The sequence below is a fragment of the Ovis canadensis genome, chromosome 23 (genome assembly GCF_042477335.2).
Source record: "Ovis canadensis isolate MfBH-ARS-UI-01 breed Bighorn chromosome 23, ARS-UI_OviCan_v2, whole genome shotgun sequence".
Taxonomy (NCBI): domain Eukaryota; kingdom Metazoa; phylum Chordata; class Mammalia; order Artiodactyla; family Bovidae; genus Ovis; species Ovis canadensis.
In genome coordinates, this window is record NC_091267.1 from 62101847 (window position 1) to 62126964 (window position 25118).

Below are 25118 nucleotides of genomic sequence, written 5' to 3' on the forward strand. Positions count from 1 at the left end.
TGTGGTGATGCTTGGGGAGGGTCAGTGAAGAGACAGAGCGCAGGAGGGCTGTGAGGTGTGACCAGGTGGTTGCTCTTGGTCAGGGCATCGGAGCTCACGTGCCCATGGTGATTTGTGTAAATCCGTCTCACTACATGCTTAGGATCTGTGCATTTTTTTGCATGGGTGATACGTCAACCAGAAGTCCTCTCAAAAAACATGCAGCTGAGAAGATTAGAAACACAGTTTAAAATCACCACCACCCCTCTGTGGGATTTTTGTATATCATTTTGCAGTTAAGTTAGCACTGAGCTTGAAGAAAGAATAATTTATATATAAACATAAATAAGAGAGTAAGACTTTTAAATAATTCACAGGCCAGCTTTAAGCATCTTTCTTCTACACCCAAGGTGCTATCTAAGCCTGCTTACATAACTTCTGCTTTCTTTAATTATCTCGTGGGGCCCACAGGCTGTCTCCGGCCTCTTCACGGCCATGGTGGATGGACCTGGCCTATTTTGGGTGGCCTGTCTTCTGGGGCGGTGACTCTGCTTAGCGCACCCCTGATGCCAGAGCATTGCCTGTCCCATCACCTCTCTACTTCTTCGATCTGATGGGTTTCTCTTCTCTCTCCCACTTCACAACACTCCCTCCTCCTAGGGGTTTCTTCTTATCAACCCACTAAATGCATCTGCAGGGGGGCAGGCCTTACGTTGACCCCACGTTCTCCTTCAGAAGCCACCCTATTGCTCTCTTCCCTTACAGCCAGAAATTTCAAAAGAATTGTCTCCCTACATGGGGTCTCTGGGTTGCTTCCACCTCGTCCAGCCAACAATGAGGTCCCTGTCCACATCATCACATCCAGAGGCCTGCTCGGGCCTCTGTGCTGCTGTTACAAAAGCCACACAATGAGTTATAAACCAATGACGGTGACTATCTTCCAACAAAATGTTATTTATGGACAGAGAATTTTGAATTTCATGTAACTTTTATGTGTCACAAAATATTATACTTCTTCTGATATGTTTTGTCAACCGTTAAAAAAAAAAAAAAAAAAAAGTGAAGACCATTCTTAGCTTGCTGGCCCCATACTGAAGTAGGCCACAGGTGGGATTTGGCCGGTGGACTAGAGGTTAGCCACCCCTGATCTCAATTCTGAACTAGGGGCAGTTTTCCCTGCAGGGGACATTTGATAGTATCTGGAGGCATTTTTGGTCCATGTGACTGGGGCAGTGCTAGAGGCATCTAGCCAGAGGGGCCAGGGTCCTGCCATGCACAGGAGGCCCCACAGAAAAGAATTGTTTGGCCCGAATGTCAGTCGTACTGTGGCTGAGAAATCCTGGTCCGAACAATCTCATCTGGCTTCAGAGCTTTCAGTACCATTGCACCCAGTGCTCTCAGATGTTCCCTCTGGCCGGGACCACTCTTTCGACCTCCAGACCCAAATGGCCAAACCTCCTCCTCCCTCTAGCTAGCCTCAGTCTTGGTAGATGGCCACCCATTTTACTCAGGCCAGAAACTCAGGAGTTCCCCTTTAGTTCAGTTCAGTCGCTCAGTCATGTCTGACTCTTTGCTACCTCATGGACTGTATCACGCCAGGCCTCCCTGTCCATCACCAACTCCCGGAGTTTACTCAAACTCATGTCCATTCAGTCGGTGATGCCACCAACCATCTCATCCTCTGTCATCCCCTTCTCCTCCCGCCTTCAGTCTTTCCCAGCATCAGGGTCTTTTCAGATGCGTTCCCCTTAATTCCTCCCTTTTCCCCCTGTTGCTGTCTACAAATCCTGTAGCTTCAGCTGGCATCCGTGCCCCCAAATAGGCAGCTCATCTACCCTCTGTCCTGTCATGCTACCATCACCTTGGATTGGACTTCAAATAACTCCAAACTGGTCCTCTCTACCTCTTTGCCCCACTTTCCTTCATCTTAGATGAAAGGCCTCTTGGAAGGCAGGTGTGCCGCCACCAAGGACTCACAGAGGTGTTTCCAAGCCAGTGCCCCTCTTGAGTTGGGTGTGCTAGGCTGCCCAGGCCTGGGTGAGACTCCGGGCTCAGCTCCACCTGGAGAATGTCTCGCCTGGGTCCTTGCACAGGTGCAGGTACTCTCACAGATGCTAGAAGGAAAGAGAGGAACAGGATTGACTTTTTTTTAATGTCCCCCTGAAACTAGTCTCCTTTCTTGTCATGCTTCACGTAACGCACGTAGATGGATAATGTGTGGGTGAGTGTGGAGACACGCACATGTACACTGGCTCCAGATGCATGCATCGCCTTGAATTTAGTGTAGGAGCCTTCGCCGAGGCGGGGTGTTCATCATTAAGTCCTTCTCCAGAAGTTCATTTGATGGCCTCTTAGCCAGAAGCGTGGAGAAGTTGATGTCCTTTGGGATTTACTAAAGGACAGGCAACACAGCTAACACAGGTGGGCCATGAGTGAGACCCCTGACAAAGGCCTGGAAGCGTGTGGTCACAGGCAGATGCTCAGGGCAGCCGCAGCACTCACACCTGACCTGCACAGATGCGAGATGCGCATCTCCAGGCCTGGGTGCCTCCACCGGCCATTCCCCCTTGGCTCAAAGACTCAGGGGCGTCCCGACCGGCTGCCACCCCGTCAGTTCCGGGGACTGTGGGCAGCAGCTCTGGTATGGTTCTCAGCTACCACTTTGCTCCCTCTCCTCTGTCTCAGTCACCTTTCACCGGAATTGCCCCACCAGCCTTCTACCCGGGCTCATCCCCGTCTCTGTGGACTCCAGACTGATGGGACTCTCACGGGGTCACTGCCTGGAAAGTTCTTCCCTCCCCCCGGCTCCCGATCCCACTGTTTCCCCAGCTCCACATCAGAGTGTCAGTTTAGAGCTCCCCCAGGAAGCCTCTTCCGGGCTTCTTCTCCCCGCACAGATGAAGATGGTCCTTTCTGCCACCCCGCACCACCCTTAGTTCTGAGCAGAACTGAGAGCTGCTGCTGCTGAAGCCAGATACTGCTCTGAATATGTCTCATAGATTATCTCGTTTAGTGCTACTCACACCCCACCCCGACACACACACTTTCCAGATGAGGAAACCGAGACGCAGAAAAGTTATCTGTGCAACATACACAGCAGGTGACCGAGTCAGGATTAGGACCTAGGCAGTCTCGCTTTACAGGCCCAGCTGCCATCACTGTCCCACTTGTGCAAAGTCTGTCTTCTTTATTAGATTAGTAGGTCTACAGGTGAGGACAGGACTCATGTTCCTTGCTGAATGAGTGAGTGGGTGATTGAATGAATGAATGAAAGATGTTCTATCCCTTCAGACCTGTGTGTCACTGGTGGGGCTGCGTCCAGGGAATAGAGAGGCTCTTGAGTGACTTGGCCCCAGCCAGCACGTGCTTTCCTTCAAATCCAATTCACGGGTCTTCTGAGAGGGCCCACTGGACGCCAAGTTCCCATGTGAGCAAAGACTAGTCTAGACTCCAGGTAGAACTGGGCAGAACCAAATAACTGCCCCCGGGCTGTGAGTCTTGAGGCTTCTCCCTCCAGGGGGATCAGGAAAGGAGGTCAGAGAAGGCTTTGTGGGGAGGGACATCTCTCAGCCTATCTTGAGAGATCCGATAACTGGAGCCAAGGGGAGAAAAGGCGGAGACCCAGCTGAGTCAGTGAGGAGCAAAGGCCAGAGGCAGATAAGGACCAGATGTGTTCATAGATGGCTTTGGCTGGACCAGAGATCTGTGGTGGGGAGCAGGGCGCGAGGCAGGAAGGGCCCCTGGGGAGGAAGTGGGTCAGTGGGCTGAGCTCTTGATCCCCTGCCGTCAGTTGGACCAGGTAACAATGCGTGGGTAACACAGATATGGATTCGCATGCTCACTCACCCAAAGAGATCATCTCAATTTAGAAAGACTCACCTATTATGAAAATGTATACTCTACTAAGGGTAAGGCTCGAAACCCAAGCCAACTCCCAGGTGCCCGTTAAATACTCCTTTATCTCCAACCTTGGACTTGGCAGTGAGTCCTTCTGCTGTCCCCAGGCAGCCCTGGACCCTTTCTCAGCCCAGACCTGTGTGCCCCTCCGTTTGGGTGGCTGCTGCTCTGAGTGCAGATGCTCATGCCTGGAGCACAGCCCTGTTTGTCTCAGCTTGATTGGCCCAGCCGTCCCCGTCCGATGGGTCCTCGGTTACCACCTTGCACCCAAACCCACCACAGAACCAGCCAACCTCCTTCACCCAATGGCCAGGCCCCCCCTGCCCAGCTGCTGCAGTGTGGCTTCAAACTCCATCCACCTCTACCACCCTGGGAAGACTGGCACCGCTGCCTGGAACCCGGCTTTTATTCCTTGTAGGACAGGCCAAGATGATGGCACTGAAGAAGGACATGGTCTAAGCAAAGGCTTCTTCAGCGTTCCATGCTTGGGGACAGAGTAAGAGGCTCTTACTCCGTGTCCCAGCTCCTCAAGGTTCCCCTCTGGTTTCTGGTGCCCTCCCCCACTCAGACCCCTGCCAAGTCTGGAGTTGGGAGCAGGGGCCTCTGGTTGACTTGGGCATGTCATGAAGAACTTCTGAGAAGCTTCCTCCCAGGCTCACGACAAAGTGGCTGGGCTTGGCCTTCAGATGACCTTGTGCCCACCAGTGAGCAGGGCCGCACCCCTGGACTCTATGCACAGGGCAGCCTTTCCTCCGAAACCAGGAGGTGACCCTCTGTAGCAGTGCCCCCAGCCTGGTCCCCTCTGAGCCTGCAGAGAAGTCAGCCCTCCGTCCATTCCTGCCTCCCTACGACTTCTTTCTGATTAAGGTTTCTTTGGCTTCTTTAAAAGGGATTGTCTTGCACCCCAAGAGGCCTCCTGTCTTTCCAAAGGGCCCAACGTGTTCTGATGTGCTTACACCCTGGAGAGGGCAGGAAGGTGGTGGGTGTGAGGGGCGGACTCCCTCAGGGACATGTGTGGCTCGACAGCGGCTCGGCCACCCAGGAAAGCTCACCCACGGGAGGAAGGCCTCTTGCGCAAGCGATGCCGGGCAGGCGCTCTGAGCTGGCCCGTCGGCCCTGGCACGCGGCTGGGCCTGTTAGGAAATCCAGGAGCCGCTCTGTCTGCTTTCCAGCAGGCGCCACTTCTCTTTCCACTGCTTTGCTCAATTCACGGCCCAGCTCCAGGGCCAGGCGGGCGGGCGGGCGGGCAAGCGAGCCGGGCACCCTCTGCCACAGGCCCAGTGCCCAGGAACGCCTGCTCCTGCCTCAGCCCTGCTAGCTGTCACAGGATCCCCGGGCTGGGGCTGCAGAACTGTGATTAGGCCGGCCAGTCCGCAGGCTGTTGTGGCCATCTCGGGTGGGAGGGCAGGGTGACTCTCGGGGAAGGATTCCAGACTGTTTCCTTCTCGGTTGAGCTCCACCGCCCTTATCTCCTTTCCTGCCAGGCGGGACTCCTCACTAGTCACACAAAAGAAAACCCCACCCAAGACGCACAACCCCCACGACCCCCCTGATGGGCTTGAAGGGGGAGGGCTCGCCACTGGCTCCTTCAGGCCACCCATTTGTCAGTGTACATTGAGCTTATGTCGTGGGCCCAGAAGGGGTTAGAGGGGCAGGTCGAAGAGACGAGAACCACCAAAAAATGGTGCCACCCTGGAGGCTGTCTGAAATCTCTTGGCCCTGTCAATAAGCTGAGATCCGTCTTTTTTTTCCCCCACGCCCTACTGCAGATCTTTTCTTCTAATTGATTTTTATTGGAGTCTAGTTGCTTTACAGCGTTGCGTTAGTTCTACAGTACAGCGCAGTGAAGCAGCTATACAAATAATGAGATCTCTCTTGGAGGAAAACAGCCCAGTTGGGGCAGGTCGGGGGGAGGGGGGGGGGTGGGAGTGCAGGCAAAGGCCAGCCACTAGGTTCAGGGGTGATTGGGATATGAGATGGGGGTCGTTGTGGGACTGAGTAGAACAAGGGGTGGGAGACATAAGAATAAGCGTGTACGACACAGCCCCTCGCTCTAGCATCTTGCAGGCCTGGGTATTTACTCCCAGTTCACAGAGTATTGGGATACAGGACTGATAATTGTAAGAGAGAAGACTGAAGAACTGGGATGTCAGCTGATTCCACAGTTTACAAGGCTCAGGAGAGCTGAACGTAGAGCCCCGGCCCTGCTGCTCCTAACTCTGTCTCAGGCCCGCTGCTGAGCCTCAGAAGAACAGTCTGGCCCCAGCATATTCAGACTTGCTGTTGGGCTGCACTTCCTGGAGGCAGGGGGCTGGCCTAGTTGACCCCTCAAGGTCTCGTTCCAGCCCAGCGGCTGGGGCCCATTCTACAGGCAAGTTGCTATGGGAACTATAACTTTGAATTTCCTGGCTCTGGGGCTGTGAAAATCACAACCTGAACCTTCCGTTGATGTGGGTTTCTCGATTAATTTCCTGTTTGATTGTTTACTTTAGAGAGCGGAAAATGCCTTTGCAGGCAGCTAGTTCCCTCCACCAAGACGCTTATCACGCCCTCCCCCCAGAGCCAGCAAGGTCAAGTCCAGGCCTCAGGTGGGAGGAGGTTGTGGTGGGGCGAGCGGCGGGGAGCTAAGGCCTGGGGCCAGGGGCCAGGGGCTCCAGGATAGCCAGCTCAAAGCAGACTGGCTGCCGGGGCTGCCCTCGCCCTCCCTGCCCTCTCCTGCCTGCGTCGGCCGGAGGGGCCCTGGCTGGTGGGTGCCAGGAGAGACCTGTGAGTTCAGAGAGAGGCTGGTCCCGTGAGGGGTATCTGCCCACTGCCCCGGGCCTCAGGCCTGGTCCCCAGCCAGCCGAAACCACCCCCTGCCCCATCTCAGAGAGCCATCAGATTCTGAGTCAGACGCAAAATGCAGTCATTCCTTCAGAGGAGCGTCCAGAGGGTGCTATAGTGGGGTGATGGCCCCAGGTGCCCCCAGTGCGTCCAGGCCTGCTCTCCTGGCCTCCTCCCCAGAGGGAGCTTGGAGAACAGCTTCATTTCCATCTGCCTCCCCTACAACCACCCTCCCCCGGGACCGCCGGCAAGGAGCAGTGGGTGGTGCTCAGTTCAGTTCAGCCACCCAGTCGCGTCCAACTCTTTGCAACCCCATGGACTGCAGCACGCCAGGCCTCCCTGTCCATCACCAACTCCCGGAGCTTGCTCAGACTCTTGTCCATCAAGTCGGTGATGCCATCCAACCATCTCATCCTCTGCTGTCCCCTTCTTCTCCCACCTTCAATCTTTCCCAGCATCAGGGTCTTTTCAGATGAGTCAGTTCTTCGCATCAGGTGGCCAAAGTATTGGAGCTTCAGCTTCAGCATCAGTTCTTACAATGAATATTCAAGACTGATTTCCTTTAGAATGGACTGGTTGGATCTCCTTGCAGTCCAAGCAACTCTCAAGAGTCTTCTCCAACACCACAGTTCAAAAGCATCAATTCTTCGGTGCTCAGTTTTCTTTATGGTCCAAATCTCACATTATACATGACCACTGGAAAAACCATGGCTTTGGCTATACAGCCCTTTGTCAGCAAAATAATGTCTGCTTTTTAATATGCTATCTAGGTGGTTCATAGCTTTTCTTCCAAGGAGCAAGCATCTTTTAATTTCATGGCTGCAGTCCTCATCTGAAGTAATTATGGAGCCCAAGAAAGTAAAGTCTTTCACTGTTTCCATTGTTTCCCTATCTAGTTGCCATGAAGTGATGGGACCGGATGCCATGATCTTAGTTTTCTGAATGTTGAGCTTTAAGCCAACTTTTTCACTCTCTTTCACTTTCATCAAGAGGCTCTTTAGTTCCTCTTTGCTTTCTGCCATAAGGGTGGTGTCATCTGCGTATCTGAGGTTTTTGATGTTTCTCCCGGCAGTCTTGATTCCAGCTTGTGCTTCAGCTGGACGCTGGTGCTCATGTTGCCATAATTCTGTCCTGTTCCAGCTCCCACCCTGGGAAGGAGTCCGCCCTGGCAGGCCAGGTGGGGCGCTGCAGCAGGCGTCCTGACTGGCAGTAAGAACCGCCTGCCACTGAGAGCGGGGCTGCTTAGACACCTTTGGGGCCTCTTCCCCACCCCCACCTGCTGAACCCCCAGAGACAGGCATGAGCACCTGGGCACCAGGGGAGGAGGAAGAACAGGCTAGAGGTGTCCTGACTGGGCAGATAGTGACTGGGGAGCAGGGGGCTCCCAGCTCCTCAGCCCTTCCCCTTGTCTGGGCCTTTAACTATAATGTGTCATCCTAATCAGGGCACTTTTGAAAGCTAAAGGAATATTACTAATCATTTGAGATAATCACTGGAACCATCCCAGGCAAACTGGGGTGTGTGGTCACCCCATCTTTGCTGACTTCTCCCCATTGGCCTTATTGATGTGGGGCCTACTCGTGGGGCGGCTGTTATGTCCTTGACTTTGGAGGCAGACTCTACCTGGATTCCAAAGCCAGTTTCCATTACTCATGCTCACCAGGACTTCATTTCACTCTCCATGCCTCAGTTCCTGCAGGTATAAAGTGAGGTTAATTACAATGTTATTTGGGTTTCCCCAGTGGCTCAGCAGTAAAGAATCCTCCTGCAATGCCGGAGACATGGGTTTGATCCCTGGATCAGGAAGATCCCCTGGAGAAGGGCATGGCAACCCCACTCCAGTATTTTTGCCTGGAGAATCCCATGGACAGAGGAGCCTGGCGGGCGGTCCATGGGCTCGCAAAGAGTCGAACATGACTGAAGCGATGAAGCACAATTACAATATTTAACTCAGATAAACTGGTATGAGGATAAAAATGGATTTTAAAACATGCACAAGCATGGAGCTTGGCATCTGAAGTAAGCGCTCCAAAAATGTAAGTCAGATTAAGGCCCTATAGATGTGATTCAGCCCCCAGAGACCCCCTCTTGAAAGGGAAAACCTCGGGGCTGCCTCTGGTGTTTTGTGCTCACCCTTCAGGAGACATCTGTGGACATCAGGGCGGTGAATACAGAAGAGGACAGACAAGGCTTCTAGAAGGGAAGGCAAGGACGTTAAAGGAGAAGCTGGGAGGTGTTGATAGCAGTGGTGGCCAACGTCCTTGTTGTTTCAAGCCCTGACGCGGGGTCCTGGGAACTCGCATCTGCAGGAACTCCGTGAACAGAACTCGCCTCCTGTCTGGGCCACCGGCCAGGGCTTGGCCCCCAAGAGGAGACTCGGGAGCCATGGCCCCATCCTCTGGCTCTGGCGTCTGCAGAAGGATTCTGTGTCTGCTCTGAGCCCCAGATTATGTTTCCATCCCCTGGGCCAGCTGCGGGATGGAGCATTCCCCCATGTGACATTTACTGTGGCCACTTTGTACGAGCTGTTTGCAAGCTCTGCAGGAAGGAGGTTAATTATTCCCTCCAGGGCGCCTCGTCCGCAGTTAGGGTGCCTGCCCGTCTTAAGTTAGGAGGGCTGACAGCCAGACCACAGGGCATAAGCTTGGACCGAAGTCCAGTTCAGAACCATGAATTTCCTTGACATCTGACCCAGAGCTGCCACACCAGGCTTCTTACTGGGCTAGTGGAAAGGGACAATTGGGGCAAATCCCGCTATCCTGGGGATGTCTGAAATGCAGGCCGTTACAGAAGGACCATAATAAGTATTGAAGGTAAACCAACACTCGTTTCCTAGTTGCCTGAACAGGCCGGGCAGTGTGAGCATTTACACACGTACCTGGATCCGCAGCCACACTAGCACCTCTTGTCCATTTCAGAGGAAAAATAGCCTTTCTCTTATTTAAGGCTCACCTATGTGCTCGACTCTCCTCTTTCCTACGTGGTACCTGCTCACGTCTGCCTCCATCCAGGTCTCTCCTGCTGTACGGCCCATCGCCCTTGACTCTGAGAACAGAAACCCCCAAAGAAAAAAGAAACAGTTCGCTCTTTCTGTCTCCACTTCTTGACCTCGCTTTGCCTCTCCAGCCCCACGTTACCCAGGCTTCCTTCCCCGCATGAAGTCGTCATGGCAGAGGTCACCCGTGCTCTCCTAATCACCAAATCCAGGAGGCCCTCCCTGGTCATTGTTCATCTCACTTGACCTCTCTGAGCCTTTGACACGGTTGAGAAGTGACCTTGACTTCTCAGCCCTCCCGCAGCTTCCATTACGTCACTCTTTTCCTGCTCTGCCCAGCGCTCTGACCACCCTCTTCCTCCTTGGGGGTTCTTCCTCCTCTGCCACCCTTTCGATGTTGCTGTCTCCTGGTTTGGAGCTCTTCCCCTCATCTCTTCCTATTCCACGGCATTCCCCAGGTCAGGTCACTGCTGAGACCTTGACTCACACCCGTGGCCCGACAACCACGGGTGGCCAGTCTCCTGATACTCATCTTCCCTGATAACCCCCAAGGACCGTGGACTCAATATTTCTCACACTGAGCTCATTCCCGTTTTCCGAAATCAGCTCTTGCTGTCTTCCTAGTATCACCGGTGGCACTGCAGTCGCCTCGGTTGCTATGCCCCTTCTCCGTCTTCCGCGTTGTCCTTTTCCTCACCCTAACTTCTGCCCCCTAAACCTGGCTCCTTGCACTGCTCCTGCCTTCGCTCAAGCATCCATGTTTCTCACTGGCCTCGTTGCCTCCGGTTCTCCCATCGCCCCAGCTCCTGTCTACTCTCCACACTGCAAAGAGTGTGGTCCTACCTACCAGTTGAAAGTCTTTTCAGTGGCTCTGCAGTCCCTTAGGATAAAATCCAAACCCAGTAGTAGCATGGCATCTTGAGCCCTTTAGGATGTGGCCCAGGCCACCTTTATCATCTTATGCTGTCTCCCCCAACCCCACCCCCACACCCCACCCCACCCCCCGTTATCACATATTTTAGTCTCTTGAAACACTTGTTGTTCACCACTGCACTCCATTAGGTCACTTTTTTTCCCCTTTTATGCATGTGCTGTGATGCCATGTGCTGCTGCTTACGCCACGGCCTGCTCTTCACCACCACCATTCTATCCTGTGTTCCAATCCCATATACCTAGCATGAGCTCTCTGCTTCCCCTCATTAGACTCTAAGTTACAAGTCTTATTTTTGTTACCCAGATACTGACATAGTGTTTAGTACATTGTAAGTGTTCCATAAACCTTGTCAAAGGATGGCTGGCTGGCTGGATGGTGGGCGAGAAGGTAGATGGGTAGATGGATGAAAGGATGAGTGAGTGGTTGAAAGGTTGGAGACGTGATGTGTGAGTGGATAAAAGAATGGACGACTGATTGGATGCCTTGGCAGGGGGACGGATGAATGGACCTATAGTGGCCAGTGCCGGCAAAGTATAGGTAAAATCAAGTCAGTTTTGTGCAGATGCAGATGGATTATCACCAGTCAACAAAACTAAGAATGAGCTCCAACCAGCAAAGTAAGAATCAGCTACTGTGGGAGAAATTAAAGTAATTCCCCAAGAAAGAGGATGCTGACCCAGGGCTTCTAAGCACCTTCCAGTTCTCAGATTTGCTATCTGTCTGTCTGGGTTGTGTGAGCCACAGAACTACTGAGCCTCAGTGTCTCTGTCGACTAAGCAGAGATAATGATGCCTGTGGCCTTTCTGTGTTTCCGCAAGAATGTCACGGGGACGAATGGGATGGTACATTACAAAGTGGGTCAAGATCTTCAGGAAAGATACCTGTTTATGAAGATAAACACTTAATAGCAATAATAACACCTTGCATTTGAATCACGCTTTGCCCTTTTCAGAACTCTTTCACGTACTTTATCTCAACTGACTCTCAAAACAATTCTAGGCAAGTATTAGCCCCATTCTCAAGTGAGGAAACCGAAGCGCAGAATGACTAAGTGACATGCCCGTGAATAGCAGGTCTTCTGACTCCAAATCTGCTGCACGTTTTTTGATGACAGCTTTTTATGGCCAGATTATCTACTTCCCTCCCTGCCCCAGGAGACCCAGACATAATTGATGCTCTTCTTGACGATTCAAGGTCACTATCAGGAGCTGTCCTCTAGACTCAGCTGTAGATGCAAGTGCAGGTCCGCCAGAGGCACAACGTAGAGACGCCCTAATGCAACCTGAGGGTGCTCCTGAGATGCAGGTGGCCCTGGGCAGCTGCTCACCGTGGCCACCATTCTAGACCGCGTGCCACTCGTCGGGGCCGTCCGTCTCCTCCAGCTCAGCCTCATTCTTGTCCCTCCCCCCATCTCTCCACTGTCAAGGTGCATCTCTATCAATGTGGCTTTCTCAGCCACTGGAGACCTGTACCTCCCACTCAGGCCTCTTCTTTTTCTCTCTCCTCTTCCCAAGACTTCCAGCCTTGCTGGGGATCCTGCCACCATCCTTCTGTAGGCCTAGCCAACCAGTCGGAGCTCTGGGTTTGTTCCCCAGCAAACCAGCCGATCACATGTGCTCTGAAGTCCCCTCTCTTTTGCCACTCTGTTGCTGCTCCCAGCCCACCCTTGAGCCAAGACGGGGCTCCTGCAGGCGGGGTCTGGCTGAGCTTTTAGTGTGGCTGCACTCAGCTCCTTGGGTCTGTTCTGTTAAGGCTGGGACTGTGCTGTGGGTGAGCTGACGTGTTCAGGGTGGGCTGGAAGTTCTGATCACCGGTGCTTGCTCTCCTCCTGCACGGGAAGACAGCCCCAGGCTCCCTCCATCCACACCCTCTTTCCTTCCCCACGGGGTAGCACCCCAGGCCTGGCTGCATCCTGGGCACGCCTTGGGCAGTGTGGCCCTGCCCTGGGAACCTTCCCGCGGGACTTTGCGGGTCTCTCACCAGGCTGCCTTTCTCCCTTTGCTGTCGGGCCTCCCACAGCCTGACTCCGAGCACCTTGGCCTCTCCCCGAGGGAGGATATGATGGGTGTGCCCACAACAAGTCTCAGGCGGAGACAATAGGACAGGAATGCATTAGCTTCCGAACAAACACTGTGTGGGCTCGCACAATTGCTTTGCATTCTCTTCCAAGAAACACGTTTCGCGGTTGGTGGGTGCGGGTGGTTTGCCTGCCCTGGCTGGCCCACACCCCTTTCTCTGCCAGAGACATTGATGAGTGGGCGCTGCCCCCCGACTCCCCGACCCCGGGCCTTCAGCCCCCTCCAATCCATACATATTTTCTTCCAGTGAACAATAGCAAGGCAAAGGGACAGTCTTGTCCAGGCAGAGAATGGCCTACCCAGCAAAGAGTACCTACTCACTGCCCTCTGTTTTCAAGCCGTTTTTAAATTGTAGTTTAAAAAGAACATGGGTTTCCCCGGTGGCTCAGTGGTAAAGACTTCCCCCTGCCAATGTAGGTGATGCAGGTTCAATCCCTGCGTCAGAAAGATTCCCTGGAAAAGGAAATGGCAATCCCACTCCAGTATTCTTGCCGGGAGAATCCCATGGACACAGGAGGCTGGTGGGCTACAGTCCCTGGGGACGCAAAAGGGTCGGATGTGACTTAGCGAATCAACAACAAGAAGAGCATAAGACTGACCATTTCGGCCGTTTTTAAGTGTATAGCTCAGTGGCATTAAGTGCATTTACGATGTTGGGACACTACCACCATCTCCAGAACGTTTTCATCTTGCAAAACGGAAACTCTGTACGTGAGATGCTAACTCCCTCTTACCCTCCCCCAGTCCCTGGCCACCACCGTTTAACTTTCCGTCTCTATGAATGTGTTCCCGGGCCCTCATAGAAGAGAGCCCTACAATATTTGGGCTTCCCTGGTGGCTTAGCTGGTAAAGACCTGGGTTCCACCCCTGGGTTGGGAAGATCCCCTGAAGAAGGGAAAGGCTACCCACTCCAGGATTCTGGCCTGGAGAACTCCATGGACTGTGTATAGTCCATGGGGTTGCAAAGAGTCGGACACAACTGAGCGACTTGGTTATTACTATTGTACAATATTAGTCCATGACTGGCTTATTTCACTCAGTGTAATGTCTTCAAGGCTCGTCCATATCGCAGCGTGTGATAGGATTTCCTTCCTTTTTAAGGCCGAATAACACTCCATTATATGTATGGACCACATTTTGTTTATCCATTCATGTGTCAGTGGACTCTTGGGTTGCTCCCACTTCTTGCCTATTGTGAAAAATGCTGTTGTGAACTCGGGTGGACTAGGATCTCTTTGAGTTGCCACTACTTTTTGAGACTCGTCTTGGGAGTTAAATAAAGCGTCGTCTCCCGAAGATCCCGAATAGAACACTCATCGACCACGGAGCTGGCCCCCTCAGTGTACAGCAGCGATTCATTCATCTAAAAGCCAGCTGTCCTGTGGGGCTTCCCAGGTGGCTTAGGCGTACAGAATCCACCTGTCAGTGCAGGAGACACGGGTTCGATCCCTGATCGGGGAAGATCCCACGTGCCGAGGAGCAGCTCACCCAGGCACCACGACTACTGAGCCTGTGCTCTGGAGCCGCTCCTGAAGTCTGTGCACCCTAGAGTCTGTGCGCCCTAGAGTCTGCTCCACAGCGAGAGAAGCCGCTGCAGTGAGAAGCCTGTGCACCACAAATGGGGAGAGCCCTCTGCCCGCCGCAACTAGAGAAAAGCCTGAGCAGCAAACAAGGCCCATCACAGACATAGAGAAACAAAATTATATTAAAAAAAGAAAGAAAGACGGATTCCTGAGAAGCCATTGATCACGCAGAGGCACTGGAGCCTCAGAGGGATGCTGGGGGGATGTCCTCTCTTCAGCTCTTCGGCTCAACGGCTCTGAGGGTCCCCCTCTAAAAGCTCGAGTGAAGAGGCCGAAATAGCGTCTGGGGGAAAGCAGGACGTGGTCTGCAGCACCCATTCCGGTCCTGAACCCTGCATCTCAGCAACTGCAGAGGAAAAGTGAAAGCCCTCGGGGCCTACCCCACTTCCTTGAGAAAACCCAGCAGGCCATTTGCGAGAGGGCCTATCACTCGATGTGATTCTTGGCTGAACACAGACTTTCCCAAACCACCAGTGAAAGATAAGGTTGGAGGAGAGGCTCTGGGATGAGAGCTCGCCCACAGCCCTGCCCAAGCGCCCCTACCCTGAGTCTGTCCCCAACCCTGGCAGCCGGGAGCCCCGGGCTCCCCAGGGAGGGAGCCTGGGTGTACAGAGGAAAGGATGTAGTCTAGTCACAGCAATGAGGGGCAGAAAGGAAGAACAGAAAGCCCTGGGCCCACTCTGCAGCTCTGAACCTGCACGCGGGAGCAGGTGGAAGGCGGCCAGGCCTCGGACCGTAGAAGGGAAGAGGAGATGCTTGCTCGTCCAGGCTAAGTGCTCAACTGGCAGGATCGTGAAGGCTCCACGAGGCTGTCCACGCAGCCAGAAGTTGGAGGACCACTTAGAGGGAGAAACAACCCCATTTCAGAGCACTCAGTACTCATCTGGCCCCAACTCTTAAGTATTTCCCTTGTTAACCTCCCATGTCCCAAAGCCCCAGAACCCCTAAGAAACTGATCTCAGGACAGAAGGTGAGCCCAGGTTCATCTCAATTCCCCATGACAGGCACGCCTGAGCACCTCCTAGGTGTCAGCCAACATGCTATGCTGCACTCAGTCATGTCCAACTCTTTGCAACCGCGTGGACCATTGCCTGCCAGGCTCCTCTGTCCATGGAATTTTTCGGGCAAGAATACTGGAATGGGTTGCGGTTTCCTTCGCCAACATGCTAGGTGCATCCAAAGCAGGACCCTTTCTTCCTTCCCACAGGCTCCCAGTTCTGCCAGCTCCCCTCATCCCCAACCAGCTGCCAGCACCCACTGTGTCTCTGGGAGTTCCCATCCCCCCAGACACCCCGCTTTCCCCCTTTATGGTGATTTCTACCAGCCATTTTTATCTTAAGGGTTTTCTTCCTGCTAAGCACTATGGGAAACCTATGTGGGAACAAAGCTACTATCAGGACAAAGTCCCAGCAAACCTCAGAGAGTTCTCTTAATATTTGTTCTCATGTTCCGTACAGAGTAAATGGGGCTAGGCCCACCTTCCCCCCACCTCCACCCCCATGCGGTCCTAGACAGTCAGGACCCTCTGAGTCCTGGAACCAGCCCCGCCCACTCCCCAAGAGCAGGCTGGGTTGGATGCTGGACTTGGATGCACCTGCCACAAGGTGAGCCACCTCTGTACCTGCTTCCTGGTCTTCATTCTGGGCTCCTGGGTTTTCTAGATGAGAGAGGCCCTTCCTAGTGTGACCCTCAGTATCCCCCCAGACACTCTCACTGCAAGTGTCCCTTGGCTCCCTGTAGGGGTCTGCAGCCCTGGGAAGCAAGAAGACTCCAGAAGCAGACACCAGTGTGTGGGGCGGGGGGGGAGGGAGGGGGTGTTGGGGAGGGGGTGTAGTGGGAGACAGCTGTGTGCTGCAGAATATTCCTCTGTGCAAACGCATCATTTTTTTTTTTAATTCAGTTTTAGCTCTGCTGGATCTTGGTTGCCCCGCGGGCTTTTCCCTAGTTGCGGGGAGCAGGGGCTATCCTTCGTTGCAGTGCAGGGGCTTCTCATTGTGGTGGCTTCTCTTGTGGTGGAACACAGGCTCTAGGGGGCGCAGGCTTCAGTAGCTGCAGCACGCGGGCTCAGAAGCTGCAGCGCGCGGGCTTAGTTGCTCCACAGCATGTGGGATCTTCCCGGGCCAGGGATAGAATCTGCATCTCCTGCATTGGCAGGCAGATTCTTCACCACTGAGCCACCAGGAAAGCCCCACACATATCATCATTGAACCAGTCCCCTTGTTGGTGGCCATTCAAGCTATTCGCCAAAGTGAAACAAAAAAAACCTTCCATCCAGCTCATGGAGCGTATGTGGGTGGGGAATGTGTAGGATAAATTCCTGGAAGTAGTATCACCGGTCAGAGGGTTCGAACACTTGTCATGTTGATAAGTATAAGTAAGTGTTAGTCGCTCAGTCGTACCCCACTCTTTGCAACCCCATGGACTACAGCCCACCAGGCTCCTCTGTCCATGAGATTTTCCAGGCAAGTATACTGGAGTGGGTGGCCATTTCCTTCTCCAGGGGATCTTCCCAACCCAGGGATCGAACCTGGGTCTCCTGCACTGCAAGCAGATTCTTTACCGACTGAGCTAGTTATCCCCAAATTGCCATCTAGAGGATACCAACTTCTGTCTCCACAAACACTATATGTTTGCAGACATATGGATTATAACTTTGTGCCGTGTCCCCTCTGGCAGGAGAAGTCTGTGGGGTGGGGGTGTCCACATCCCACTCAGTGCTGCCGTTTCAAGCGCGTGCACCAGGGTCAGCTGCCCGGGGGCCACGTCTCAAGTTAGTCCCTCCACACTTGCAGACCCTCCTGGCCAGGTGGGTTTTCCCCCTGCCACTCAAGGTACATGTGTTAACAAATGCTTCCAGTGCTTGCTGTGTGTCCACGCTGGGGAATGGACCAAATAGGCCCTGCCCTCCTGAGGCTGCCTTCTCCTGGGGGAGATGGCAGGCAAAGGAGTAGGTCATCTGTCAGGGGTGAGAGGTGCTAGGGAGCAAAGTAAGCCAGGGGGTGAGCGGCAGGGTCACTTACACGCAAGCTGATCAGGGAATCCCTGGCAGATGAGGCCGTGGCGGGGCTGAGCCCCGAGTAAAGTGAGGAAGGTCTGCAGATTGGTGGTGGCTGAGAATTCCTGGGTGCAAGAGCACAAAAGCCCAGAGTCAGCAGAACGCCAGCAGGCAAGCTCACCAGTGGCCACCCGCACCTGTCACTGCGGGGCCCACATTGTTACCTTTCCAGACTGTCCCTTGCTCTCCACCAGCTCATCTTTTGAGCAGCTTGAAACCCACCTCTGCTCCTTCATCCCCAGATGATTTTCTTTTCGGCGTGTCTACTGTGGGACCCATTCTTTGGTCCCTGAGAATGACTCTGGTCACTGCAGCCCACACTGAGCCATCCCCGGGACTCTTTTGACATTTAGTAAACGCATCGTTAGCTCCCTGATGTGAATGCTTGTGTCCTCTGCCGGGGTTGGATGGCTGTGATATGATGGGAGAAGCGAGAAGGGAAGGTGGGTGTGCGGAGTTTGGATTCCAAGCCTGTAGTAGGAACAGTCCCAGGGTGGTGTGTCATTTCACCCTCCTTGACCACGTCGTGCCCCAGACCAGAAAGCTTGACTCCATTTCTCGGTCGGTGGGCGAGGAAGCGGACCCTAAGTGCCTTCCTCTTGTGCCCTCTCCTTACTCTCCTCCCCTTCCTTTAAAACAAAGACAATGCATAAATCACATCGACCCACATTTAGCGAAGCCCTGCTGTTGCCAGGAGCTGTGCTGGGTGTTACAGGGCAGCCAAGATGAACGTCACACTGCCCTGCCCTCAGGAAGCCGCAGTTCACCCTGGAAATGGCTTGCTCCTTGTGTGGGAGGCGGAGCGGTGTGGGAAGCCGGGGGGCTCGGGAGTGAAAAGCAGGAGTGGGCACCATGCTGGAGCAATCCACAGTCTCCAGGGAAAGTCGGAACGTGACCCGGGACTTGAAGGATGGGAAGTGTAGCGATGGAGGGTTCCAGCAGGTAGAAAAATCACTAACATGGTCTGGTGGATGGGCTGGTGAGTGTGGTGGGGTTGGGGTAGAGATATACTTAGGGGCGAGATATACTTAGGTGCTGAGGAGGAAAGCATTACCATCAGAGGGACCTTCAGAAGAAGCGGTCTGTGGGGCTCGGGGAGAAGAGGATGACAAAGTTTCTGTAAAGCTGTGCCTGGAGAGAATTTTTACTGGGGGGTTCAAGGAAAAATGGGGAAAGGGGCAGAAAACAGCAAATATTGGTGAGGATATGGAAAAATCAGAACTCTGGACCCTGCTGGAGGGCGTGTAAAACAGCACGTCCACTGTCAACAGTTTGTCAGGTCCTCAGAAAGCTGAATGTGGAATTACCATATGACCCAGCAGTTCCACTCCCATGGATGGACCCAGGAGAGATGAAAGCACATGTCCACACAAACGCTCATCCACAAGTGTTCATAGCTGCGTTGTTCACGAGAACCAAAAAGTGGAAACAGCCTAAATGTCAAGTCATCTGATGAATGGACAAACAAAATGTGGTGTAATATCATATACAGCCTACAGTGTCGTATCTTCCAATCACAAAAAGGAACGAAGAACTGACCCATGCTACATCATACTCTGAAAGCATTGTTAGTGGAAGAAATGAATCACAGAATAACACATATTATATGATTCCGCTGCATACAATATCCAGAAGAGGTAAATGTGTAGAGATGAAGGACATTAGGTGTTGTCGGGGGATGGGGGTGGGGGGAGGGCTGACAGCTAATGGCTTCGGGTTTCTTTTGGGGACCATGAAAAAGTTCTAGAGTCAGTGGCGATGGTTGGGCAACCTTGTGAATCTACTAAAAGCCACTGAATTGTATGCTTTGAAATTGTGGACTTGCTGTGACTGAGTTTTAGCTCAATTTAAATAGAGAGAGAGAGAGATGGAGAGAATGCAGCGCGGCAGGTAGAGGGGAGCCTGGATCAAGGGTGACCGGTCCCAGCGCTGAGCAGCCTGGCCGTGGCCTTGGTCAGGAAGCAATTCCAGCAGTTCCAGTCTGGACCGGTGTGCATGGTTTTGCAGACTCACAGTGCTGGGCCCGTGGGGAAAAGCGCTGTGATTTCTGGAAGTCCTCCCGTAGCCAGGGTCCAGGCACCTTGAGCCCAGAGCTGAGCCCCTCGCACTGATTAGGAAATCTTTGCACACGAATTTCATTTTTGCTGACCAGCTGTTCACAGCCAGTGACCCCAGCATGCCTGCTACCACTTTCAAACCCATCTGCAGCTTTGCTGGGCCAGGGCCTATAGGCAGGCCTTCTGTCCTGGCCGACGTACCCATGCTCCATGACCACGGCGGTCCTCCAGCTGCTCTGGTCCCATCAGAGAAATCACTGCTTCCTGGAGCAGTGCTCCTGCTGCCCTTCGGCCTTCGTGGGCTGTCTCTTGAGCCCAGCAGCCCCAGGAGATGTTTGTTCCAGGCTGCAGGGGGCTGAGAGCAGCTCAGCGCCCCTCAGCGCTTGTTCTCTGCCCCTCTCTTCCAGCTCTTGCAATCTCAGGATGTGAAGGAAGATGCCGTCCTGTGCTGCTCAATGGAGGTAAGCGGGGTGGCTTAGACCTCTCCCACCTCAGACCCTGCGCATCCCTCTCAGCTTAACAGTTTGGGGGGCCCAAGGACCATTGGAGGGATCCATAAGCCCGGGGCTGGTAGTGGGAGATGGCTTCCTGAGTGGACCCAGGGTTCTGTCCACTGCAGCGGGAAGGATGGGGTGGTAGCCTCATTCACATTCCCTCTGCCCTCAAGACCACCTCCTCCTCAGCCCGGTGCACCTCACAGATGACTTAGAAGATCCCAAGTGATGCCCTGCCCCCGGGTATCTCCCCTGGCTTTGGTGGCAGGGGGGTTTGAGGGGAGGTACTGAAGTTGAACCCCAGGTCGCATTCCCCACTTCCAAGCTGCCCCATGGGAGGTCCCACCCCTGTTTGCAAGGTGTGGCGACTGCTCTCGGAGCTCTTGCTTCAGTCACTTGACTAGGGCTCAGTTACAGGGACAAAGCTGTGCCCTCAGAAAACAGCCCAAGGGGACCTCCCTGCCGTTGCAATGGTCAGGACTCTGAGCTTCTACTGCTAAGGGCACAGGTTCGACCCCTGGTCGAGGGACTAAGATTGCACAAGCCATACAGTGTGGCCAAAAGGAAAAAAAGACAAGAAAACAGCCCAGGGACATTCAGAGGGAAGTGTGGTGAGGGGAGGGGCTTCCAGGGCCCACACCCAGGACGTGCCAGGGCTCTAGCTGGGTACCCTGCATGGGGCTCCAGGCAGGGGAGATAAGAGAGGAGGGGAAAGCATGGTTCCAGCCTCCAAGCAGCTCGTGGTCTGGCTGCGGATAGAGATCTTGCTCACATGCATGAATGGATGAGGCAATGTGGAGAAAACATGTGGGTACAGAGCTCGCATCTCTGAGGAGTTAGGGGAGAGGTCAGGTTATTCCAGGATGCTCAGGGAAAGTTTGGGGAAGAAGGCAGAGCCCTGAGAAGTGGGTGGGCTAAGGCCGGGGTGGGGCAGCGACAGACACTTGGGATTCCAGGGGCTGCCTGCAGGGCGGTCTGATCCAGGAGATCCGGGCTCCTCCTAACTCCGGGGGCTTTTCAAGACCATCGAGGCCTCTCTGGGGGGCAGGCCCTCTGGCTGGCCTTCTGCCCCGGATCCTGTTTCCTCCCTGTCATGTCATTAGTGTGGGCAGAGGTTGGTTGTGGGGATGGCGGGGCTAGAGAGGAGAGGAACAGGAGACCTCATCCATGCTCTCGGGTTCCACATGGACACACGGCTGGTAACAACGACCAAGTTCGTTTCCAGAGAGACGTCCCAGCTAGAGAAGGTTAATGCGGGGCCACCTGGTCACCCTCGAAGGAAGCAGGTCACATAGCCATTGAGGGTGCGGGCGGTGGTCAGGGAAGGCTTCCTGTAAGAAGGGAGGCAAGTGGATGAAGGGAGAAGCATCATGTTCCTGGTAAGGACTCTTCACAGCCCCGGACAGCAGGCAGTATCCTGACTTCTCTCATTCCTCCGGCAGATTGGGTGTTAAAGGTGGGCTCTCACACTGGCTGTCTCCACTCTCCACCCTTTCTGTCCCTCCGTCCTGGGAGGAAGAGGCCTGGGCACCTTCCTGGGATAATCCAGCGATTTCCTGTCCCTGCTCTCCTAGCAAGCACCCCTAACCGAGATGAACAGAGCAGGAGCCCTTTCGGGGTCCAGCGCGCGTCCTAACCCCACTTCTCTGCCCGCAGCTGCAGAGCACAGGCCGACTGCTGGAGGAGCAGCTGCCCGAGATGATGGCCGAGCTCCTGGCCAGCGCCCGCGACAAGATGCTGTGCCCCTCGGAATCCATGCTGACCCGGTCCCTGCTGCTAGAGGTCATCGAGCTGCACGCCAACAGCTGGAACCCCCTGACGCCCCCCATCACGCAGTACTACAACAGAACCATCCAGAAACTGACCGCCTGACAGCTCGGGGGCCTGGCGGGCAGCCCGCAGGGCAGCTGGGGCCCTGGTGCTCAGAGCCAGATGGACAGGCGGGAAGACAGGGGTGGCCCTGGCAGGAGAGAGGCGTGGGGAGGAAGGCAGGCAGAGCCGGCGGCCAGCCTGGAGCCAGACGGGGAAGGGACCGAAGCCCTAGGAGGAGCGAACCCCCATCCGACGAGCCCCCCAGCCCGAGCATGCGGCAGCTCGCACCAGTGAGGGCAGCATGTGTCTTCTCCACGGTGGCCCGGCCCTCCTCCTCCCCGCCCCCTCCCATGCAAGGCGTCCTCCCAGCCCTGCCCCCCGCCGGGCTGTGCCGTGTGCAGGGGTTCATCTCCTCAGAGGCCGTGGCAGCCCGCATGCTGGGGTACAGCTCGGGTCAGAAAGGACCTCAGAAGGCTGGAGAAAGTGGGTCGGAGACGGGCTTGCATTGTTCCCGCGCGCTGTCAGCCACAGTCGCCAACCGGCAGCAGGCGACATGTAGCAGATGTCCGGGAGGACAAAGGCAGGCACAGTCCCCACCAGCCGCCCCTAATTGACGGCCTTTGTCCGCGCGGCCGGCGGGCTGGGGGACGGGGCGATCTCCTCTAACCTCCGCGTTCTGCCCTCCGCCTTCCAGCCTCGTCCCTCAGCGCCCCCCACCCCCGAGCTGCAGGCCCAGAGGGGGCCCGGGGCCTCGAGGGGAGACAGAGTTTGCCATTCTAGTTGCACTCCTTTGTTTTATTGTGTTTCACTGTTTTCAAAAGTCAGCTGCTTTGAAGTCTCCTCTCTCAGTGCCAAGGGTCCCGCAATGTGATCACACAGTCAGCCCAGCGAGAACCCCCTGATTAGTGGGAGATCAAACCCGGCCCCCCTCTGGAAGGATCCTAGCCACAGACAGCTTGCCAGTAGCCAATTAAGGTAATTGGAAACTTCTGCCCCTGCAGGGGTCCCCGCTGGAACCCCATGCTCCTCGGCCCCTGGCTTCTCTGTTCTCCGTTTCTAGCTTCCCTCCTCAAAGGGCCGATACTGTCGCCGCTGGGAGAGCATTAAACCTGTCCTGGCCTGGGGCCTGGTAGTGAACCGGCCTCAGAAAGAGGCTGGCGAATTAAAACCGAGAAGCCCAGTGATGCTTCCCCGTGCCACACACACAGGTCTTGTCTCAAGCTCTCCCTGGGGGGCAGATACAAGGGAGAGGGGGACACCTGGTTCCCTGGGACTAACTCAATGAGCTGAGTCCTCAGCCGTGGTCTGTGCCCCCTGGGGGGCCTATCTCTGGGTACTGCTGCCCCAGGGCTGGTGGGAGGGGTGTGTTTGCTAAGTCATGAGCAGGACTATCAGGGGATCCCAGCAAGCCACCCACTTTCCAGGCTGGCATAAAGGCTGGGGGCGCTTGGAGAGGCCAAGTCCTGGGGGCAGCCCCTTCTTTGACGGCTGGGGAGGAGGATGAGGGGCGGGCCCTGGGAGGCTGGCTTCGGGTCATCTCTGGTGTCTGCACAGCCCCACTCCTGGTCTGGAGCCCCCATTTCCGTGAGGCCCCAGAAGGCGGCCTCAGAGCCCAGCAGTGTCCTCACTTGCTCTTCGGTTGAGGCCTGGGTCACCTTGAACCCCCGCCCCTGGCTGACTGGTCTGATCAGGCTGGAGGAAATGTCCCCTTGTTGAGTCTAGGAGAGCAGAAGGGTGGGGGTGGGGGGCGGCTTCCTCTGTACCCCTGGCTTATCCATCCCACCAACCGCCACCTGCCTGCCAGTCCCTAGGAAGAGCCTGTTAGGGAACAAGGGGAGGGGCACAGTTTACTTGGAAGGGGTCAGTGGCCTCTGCCAAGGAGTCCACCCTGTCCCACCCCTGCCTTCTCTGCCCCCCTCCCCTTCCTGCCAAGCTCCTCCATCTTCTCACGGCCTTTCCTGCACCTTTTGGCTCAGCCTGGGCCCAGGGACACCAGAGGCCCCACAGGAGGCCTTGAGGGAAGAGCTGGGCTAACGTCAGGATGCTCAGAGAGGCACCAGGGAAATCGCGGCCCCACGGGGTCAAGCAGCCCCCAGCCCGGCAAGCAGCCGCTCCCTGGCTGCCCTCCGAGACCCGCACCTGGGCTGAAGGAAGGCCCTGCTTCCCTCAAGTGAGGTGTGTGTGAGTGTGCGTGTGAATGTGCGTGTGTGTCTACAGGAGTGCATCTACTGAGAAGGAAGCAGGGCCCCGGAAGAACGCTGAAGCCTAAAAGTGAGGCTGAAAGTAGAGGAAGCAGAAGAGGGGGTCTCCCACCCCAGCCTTGGGCTCAGAGAGCAGGCTTCCTGAAGGGGCCCCAGACACCACGCGCTCGGGGGCGATGTTCCCTGGACAGCTGGGCAAGTTAGCATCTCGGGCACCGCCTTCCTAAGGGCCCCTTCCTCCCGACGGCCTGCCTTGGTGGTCTTGCCTCAGGGCCAGCCCCGCCTTGACTGTTAGGACCAGCGTGGGAAGGAGTAAGCTATAAATATGTATACATATATAAATATATTTTTAATTACGTGTCGTGTCACCGTGGCCTCCAGACATATATGGTTCGCTTAGTTGATTCCACTGCTTGAGAGCGCTTCCTGGCTGATCCGCATAACCGTCGAAGCTGTGTTTCTAAATGCAGGTTGCTGCCACTTTTTCAGATGTGGAAGGAAAACGTTCCCCCGCACCCCCCCAAAGAAAAAAAATTTTTTTTAAGGAAATAAGAGTAAAGCCTAAACTCTGAGGCAGCTTCTCACGGGAGACTACTTAGGAACTCGGGGGCAGACAGGAGCCCTCAGACCTCCGCCCCCGCCCCAGGCCAGATCCCCTCGCTGACAGGGAGGCCGTGACCGAGTTGACCTCTGAATGTATTTGATGGGGGCGAAACCGGGTGTTGCTTAGTCCTCTGAGGACTCAGTCCTCTTCGAAGGTTTGTGCGGTTTTCCCTCCTCGCCCGTGGCTCCCACAGCTCTGAGGAGGTCCCGCCATCCCGACGCGCGTCCTGTCTCTCCTGCCAGCCAAGACGAGGCAGCCACGGTTTTCCTCTCAGGCAGCCCGCCTGCTCGCCACAGGCCTGCTCCCACGGGCCTCATGGCTCTGCCTGAGCTCTGGGACCGCAGCCCCGAGAAGGCACCCCCTCACCACCCGCAGCCTCCCTTGGGAGGCGGGAGCCCCCGGCACCCTCCCCAGCAGGTGTGCACCCCCAAACCCGCTCTTCGTCTACTCACCCTTCCTTAACCCGTCTGTACACCTTTAAGGTTTGGGGATCGTCCTGTCCATCCGTGTAAATGTAAATGTGGGCTGAGTCGGTATTTATTCTAATTTTTATTTTTTATTTTATTTTCTCTGATGGCTGGGGAGGGAGGGGGTGTGGGAAACATA

The 25118-nt window shown here is 55.0% G+C and overlaps 1 protein-coding gene across 3 annotated transcripts in view; it reads left to right on the forward strand.

Annotated features, from left to right (window-relative positions):
• CTIF (cap binding complex dependent translation initiation factor) overlaps window positions 1–24276 on the forward strand; it is a 321475-nt gene extending 297199 nt beyond the window's left edge. For all 3 annotated transcript variants that reach the window (XM_069568499.1, XM_069568501.1, XM_069568500.1), the window contains exons 11-12: window positions 19809–19862; window positions 21552–24276. In XM_069568499.1, the coding sequence (XP_069424600.1) occupies window positions 19809–19862; window positions 21552–21767 (270 nt within the window). In that variant the 3' untranslated portion in view covers window positions 21768–24276. The remainder of the gene's footprint in view (window positions 1–19808; window positions 19863–21551) is intronic.
• Window positions 24277–25118: the final 842 nt, after the last annotated feature.